Raw genomic sequence first — 5,874 nt, 5'->3', positions numbered from 1 at the left:
CTCGGTCCATGCCACCAACGTGTACACTGCAGCAATTCTTCCGGACTCAGCCCGCGCGAGATGTCATCCGCCGGGTTATCAACTCCAGGAACATGACGCCAGCTGGAGATACGCGTTTCTTCATGTATTTGTGCCACCCTGTTGGCCACAAATGGTTTCCAGCGACGCGGTGATGAGTTCAGCCAGTGCATTACTGTCATCGAATCTGTCCAACAGATAGCCGTAGCTGACACCTTGAGTGCAGAAACCACCTTCTGAAACAGGTGTACTGCTAGCCGTGCTGCACACAACTCCAACCGGGCGATTGAGTTCGTGTTTGCTAACGCTACCACCTTGGACTTGGCAGCTAGTAATCTGACCTGGATGCCTATTGCGGATACTGCTCGTACATAGCAGCATGCTCCATATGCTCCTTGTGAAGCATCAGCGAATACGTGTAGCTGCAGGTCTTCTGTGCCGGATTGTGAAACAAACCGAGGCACTCGTAATTCGCGTAGCGAGTACAATGTATTGTGCAGCTTTCTCCATTCCTCTTGCAGGTCCATTGGTAGTGCGCGATCCCAATCAAGCGTTTTGCCGTCTTGCTTCAACCCCCATAATCGCTGCAGAAACATTTTGGCAAGTATTACCGTTGACCCTAGTAGGCCCAGGGGATCGAAGATTCTGGCCGTGTAAGACAAGACCAAACTTCGCGTAAGCTCTTGAGCTGGTCGTGGAAGGTCGACTCTGAACCGTAGCATGTCGTTAGACGGTTCCCAAACCAAGCCCAATGTTGAAATCGCTTGATCTTCCTGCCAGTCTAGAACTGGTTTGATCGCTAGATCGTCGCTCGGAACTCCTTCAAGCGCTTCGGAGACGTTAGATGCCCACTTCTTCAAAAGGAAACCTGCCGATTCAAGCATTTGCGAAATTTGCGTTCGCATTCCAACGGCCTCTACTACATCTTCTGCTCCAGTCAACAAATCATCCACATAAAAGTCATGTAGCACTGGGTCGACTGCCAAAGGGTATTGTTGTTTGTGGTCGTGCGCAATTTGTTGTAGCGTTCGAGTAGCTAGAAATGGTGCTGTTGCGGTACCGTGGGTCACCGTTTGCAACTCATACGTGGAAATGGGATCGGAGGGACATTCACGGTAACGTATGCGCAATAGATTTCGATCGTTTTCATAATGACGAATCTGCCGGTACATTTTCTCTACGTCTGCCACTATTGCGACAGCGTGTTTTCGAAAGCGTAGGATGATTGTAAGCAGATCATCCTGCACTGTTGGACCAATCAGCAGAGTATCGTTTAGCGAGTAGCCAAATGTTGTTTTGCAGGATGCATCAAAAACAACACGCACCTTGGTTGTTGTACTGGTCTCTTTGACTACCGCGTGATGAGGAATGTAGCAATGTGGTTTGTTGTCATCAACGGGTTCCGTGAGTTTGATCATGTGTCCCAATGACTCATACTCTCTCATAAATTTAATATATTCCCTTTCCATTTCAGGATTGGCCTTCAGTCGACGTTCTACACCCAGTAAACGATGATCTGCTATCTCTTTTGACAAACCCAGCGTTCTTTCAGGTTTGGGGCTTCGCGGCAAAGACACAATGTAGCGACCTTGTGCATTACGGCTCGTGGTAACTACGTAATGTTTTTCGCACATGTCCTCCTCAATTGACAAGGCAGGACCTTCCATAATACTCTCAGCCTCCCAAAACCGCTGGAGCAAGCGTTCGATGGCACCTTCGTTGGCGGCCGTGTGACACAATCGTAGATTGGGGCCAGCAAGTTGGGAAGTATTCCCCGAGACCGCCCATCCAAACGCAGTTTCTATCAGCCATGGCCTTCCGTTACCCAATGACTGTTTTCTTCCAGTATGTATCTCCCAGAACGTGTTTCCACCAATTACAACATCGACCTTTCCCGGAACGTGGAAAGACGAGTCTGCCAACTGTACGTTTGGGATGTTCCATTTCGCAATGTTTAAGGGAATGGTTGGAATTTCAGCTGACGGAGTCTTGAGCACTAGAAATTCCATTGACGAATGGAGGTCTTCTCCTAGCGATCGAACGGTCGCTGTGATGGAACCCTTCACGTGCTGTTTGATTTGCCCTATACCCGATACAGCAATGCTTACTTTGGACAGCGGTGTCAACAGTCGATGGGCCATAGATTCGGAGATAAAGTTGCACATCGATCCGGAATCTAACAGTGCTCGTGCTGTATGTTTATTGCCATGATCATCTACCAGTTGTAGTTGGACTGTTTCCAGTAGAACCACTTCATCATCCGAATGCGCAACCATTGTGACAATTGGCGTTACGTGCAGCAAGGAGTGATGGCGTGCGTTGCACGTAGTGCATTTAAACGCGGAACGACAATCCCTCACATGATGACTGCGATTGAGGCAGTTCCAACACAGTCGCTCACGGGTGGCTACTTCACGGCGTTGCTGTACGTCCTTTCGCAAGAATGCAGGACAATTGCGCAGATTGTGAAGCTCTGCACAACCCAAAACACACTATTGAGCTGAAACATTCGGCGAAGTTCTCCTTGCAGTTGCAGCATTGCCCACAATTCTCGGCCTATGGTCGGAGACCCTTCTGTTGCCGGCCACCATTCTCAAACTGCCGTCACCGTTATTGGAAAACTCGCGCGATGATTTTCATATTCGTACACGATCTTGCAAAAAGTCTACTAATTCCTTGTACTTATCTTTTTTATGTTGCGCTGAGTGGTTCTCCCATGCCAGAATGGTCGACGAATCCAGCTTCATCAGAAGCAGGTTGGCGAGCGGCGTGTCCCAGGTGTCCACCGGTTCGTCGAGCTTCTTCAGCCCGTTCACATGCCGCGTGAATTCATCGACGAGCAGCGCCAAATCGTCCACGTTGTCACAGCTCACTGCCGGCAGGTGATGAATTTTCCGATAGTACTCCCGGATCAGCGTACGTGGATTATCGTACCGCTTCAGCAAGGCAGCCCACGTCACCTCGTAATTGTCTGCTGTCTATGTGGTGTGCTCGAAAAGCAAACCAACCTCGCCCTTCAAGGAGGACAGCAGATACTGCAGCTTCATTATATTCGGTATCTCACTGGCACTGTCGATCATCGCCACAAATCGGTCGCGGAACGTTAACCACTTGGTGGAATCGCCATCGAACGTAGGCAATTCGATTTTTGGAAGACGCAAATTTACTGCACCTGATCGTCCCGAACTATTGAGTGTCGAGCTCGCTAATAGCATCGACTCATTCGACATATTTTGCGCGGCCGTAGGAGGTGGTTGCTTTCGTAGAAGAAAGCCCTTAACGCGACGATACCGTGTATCCATATCACACCGCTCAGTTACACTCGCATCTGTGGCCTCCTCATCGAGTTCCATCACTTTCGCATTTGCATGTAGGAAGTCCTCATAATACCTTTGTAGTTATTCCAAACACACTGGTATTTCACTGGCATTTTCCTCGACGTAGCCGATCGTAAACTGTTCTATACTTTTCACCAATTCGACCGCTTGATGCCTTTTCAGTTGCACCGATTTCAACTTCTTCTCCATTTTTATTTTAAAAATTGGCGCGAAAGTTCACTGACTTCACACAGCTTGCACGAAAGTTGTACGCAACGACGATCACGATTGGCGCGAGCTTGATGCGCTAATGGTTGCTTCCAAGGATGGCGGTTTTCGCAATGGTTCCAACGGTCGGCGTCACCTTTCTCACGAACTAGAATACGCGCACACGAAACAAGAATCACAGCACACTAAAGTCAGATTTGCCCGTGATAGCGGGGCAACCCACGTTGTGATTTGCGCAACACAACGGATAGCAAACGAATAAGTCCACACTTTGGTTCACACCAACGGTCACGGAGTGCCGTTTTCCCAAAATTAAGGCCACGTAGTGTCCGTACACAAATTTTCACTGCACGTAGTGCTTCCTTTCACGATCCGGTTCGAAGGACCAAATGTAGAAAATTACACCGGGTGTGAAATTGGAGGAAAACTTGTGATGTTTTGGGAATAAGCAAAATAACGTGTAGGCGGTTGAACTTTCACTTTGCTAATGTGTATTCACTTGTCCGTTTGAGTTCATTTGTACATGCTATAATTCATTACATAGTTCATTTCATCCTCATCTATTTCCCTGTTTATATTGTAGCCTTCAAGTGTTGTCTGTTTCTAATACCGTTACCATAATCCCATAATTCATGCCATAATATAATTCAAATAAATATATACATTGAAATTCAAACACTATTTAAAACAAGCGTAGGAGAATGTCTAACACTAATCTATTTTTTTTTTAATTTCAACATGTTTGATGTTTCAGCGACCGTCTAAGCATTATGTAGCACAGTGTAAAGTGCCAATAATTTTTTTAAATGTGCCGAAATCTGTCTCGCGTTTTTGGGTCGTCACACACACGCACACACACAGCACGGGGAAATTGACCGTCCTCTCTATCATGCCGCGATCCCCCTTCCCGCCCGGCCCATTGGATGAAGATGCACTGCAAGATAGCTGAATCAGCCGTTCTACCGATAAGGTAGCCGTACTCGCTCGTGCGTGTGCGCGCGTTCTTAGGTGCGTTATCGCGTGCGCGCGTTCATAGGTGCGTAATCGCGTGCGCGCTTTCGTGGATGCGTGCTCGCGTGCGCGCGTACGTGCATGTGTGTGTGCGCGCGTACGTGAATGTGTTCATGTGTGTGTATGTGTATGTATGTGTGTGTGTGTGTGTATGCGTGCGTGCGTGCGTGCGCGCGTGCGCGCGTACGTGCATATGTGTGTGTGTGTGTGTGTGTGTGTGTGTGTGTGTGTGTGTGTGTGTGTGTGTGTGTGTGTGTGTGTGTGTGTGTGAGAGAGAGAGTCTGCGCGCGCGTGTTTGTGCGTGCGTGTGCGTGCGTGCGTTTGGAAACCCCAAAACTATTTGATTCTGATGCGTACATTTTCATCCGCTGCGGCTACAAAGTCCATCCATTTTCGATCTCGCTACCTGAGAGACAACACAACCATTACATTGGCACCACCATCTATGCGCCCGGCTCTGCTGTTGGGGGTATTAAAAAGACACACGATCTAAGCAAACGTGCGTGTGATATATTGCACATTTATTTCTAATGCAGCAAGCGGACGCAAGTGGAAACAACATTTTGAATTGAATCCATACAAAACAGGATTCTGCATTTGATTATTATGGTGCGCGTTTGGTGCTGCACATGTCCGTCCAGAATCTGGTGGCTTGTTGGCTTAGAGTCGGTATCATGACGCCGATTGACCGGCATTGCCTTGGAATGGTTTCGGATCGGTAGGTTCATGTTTTGGTCGAGTGCATTCCGTGCATTTGTCGCGCCACAGCGGTAGACCCGGCAGCACCAAAGTCAAAACAAAAACCTTCCCCGAGTGTGGACTGCTATGCTCAGTTCTTCTTCTTCTTATTATTATTATTATTATTATTATTATTATTATTATTATTATTATTATTAGCATAATGGCCTACGCGATCATGCCGGCCTTTTCAGGACTTGAGTACCGCGTAGCCGGATAGTCACCTCTTGCTACGGCGGACGGTTTATACGCGATTAGAACCCACGACGGGCATGCAGATGTCCGGAATGATGGCGGTGCCGCGGGCCCGCTGGATAGGAGCTGCTTGCATACTGCCACACTGCAACTTGCATACTGCCACACTGTCTCCTGCTCGATGCATACGCTGCAGGCAGTGGGAAGGATGCACCTCCACGATAAAAAACACCGTCATGAACCAGCGGTGGACCTAACGGTAGGCGGACTAGGCGGTTGCCGAAGATTTGTACAAGTGGACAGAATATTAGCAACAAGGGCCCCCGGAAAGATGGTCGTTAGGGCTCCGTGGCTGGAGAACCATTTG

At 48.4% G+C, this 5,874-nt stretch overlaps 2 protein-coding genes across 2 annotated transcripts; both read right to left on the bottom strand.

Moving 5' to 3' along the window:
- Nucleotides 1-367: 367 nt before the first annotated feature.
- On the bottom strand, nt 368-2,294 carry LOC133395117 (uncharacterized). Its single transcript, XM_061663817.1, has 2 exons — nt 762-2,294; nt 368-451 (listed from the first exon to the last, which is right to left on the bottom strand). The coding sequence occupies exons 1-2, from the start codon at nt 2,292-2,294 to the stop codon at nt 368-370; spliced, it is 1,617 nt and encodes a 538-aa protein (XP_061519801.1).
- Nucleotides 2,295-2,654: 360 nt separating this feature from the next.
- On the bottom strand, nt 2,655-3,098 carry LOC133395116 (uncharacterized). The gene is made up of 2 exons (XM_061663816.1): nt 3,027-3,098; nt 2,655-2,996 (listed from the first exon to the last, which is right to left on the bottom strand). The coding sequence occupies exons 1-2, from the start codon at nt 3,096-3,098 to the stop codon at nt 2,655-2,657; spliced, it is 414 nt and encodes a 137-aa protein (XP_061519800.1).
- Between the last annotated feature and the right edge of the window lie 2,776 nt (nt 3,099-5,874).

Source organism: Anopheles gambiae, chromosome 2 (assembly GCF_943734735.2).
Source record: "Anopheles gambiae chromosome 2, idAnoGambNW_F1_1, whole genome shotgun sequence".
Taxonomy (NCBI): domain Eukaryota; kingdom Metazoa; phylum Arthropoda; class Insecta; order Diptera; family Culicidae; genus Anopheles; species Anopheles gambiae.
Note: the sequence above shows the minus strand (reverse complement) of the source record. Positions and strands in the feature narration are given on the sequence as shown.

Excerpts from the sequence above, each read along its gene's own strand:
- LOC133395117 (XM_061663817.1), bottom strand. The coding sequence starts at position 2,294 with ATGGTTGCGCATTCGGATGATGAAGTGGTTCTACTGGAAACAGTCCAA. Across the intron at positions 452-761 it reads CGATTTCAACATTGGGCTTG|AAGACCTGCAGCTACACGTA; the intron begins GTTTGGGAACCG and ends AATCCGGCACAG.
- LOC133395116 (XM_061663816.1), bottom strand. The coding sequence starts at position 3,098 with ATGATCGACAGTGCCAGTGAGATACCGAATATAATGAAGCTGCAGTAT. Across the intron at positions 2,997-3,026 it reads TGTCCTCCTTGAAGGGCGAG|ACAGCAGACAATTACGAGGT; the intron begins GTTGGTTTGCTT and ends CACACCACATAG.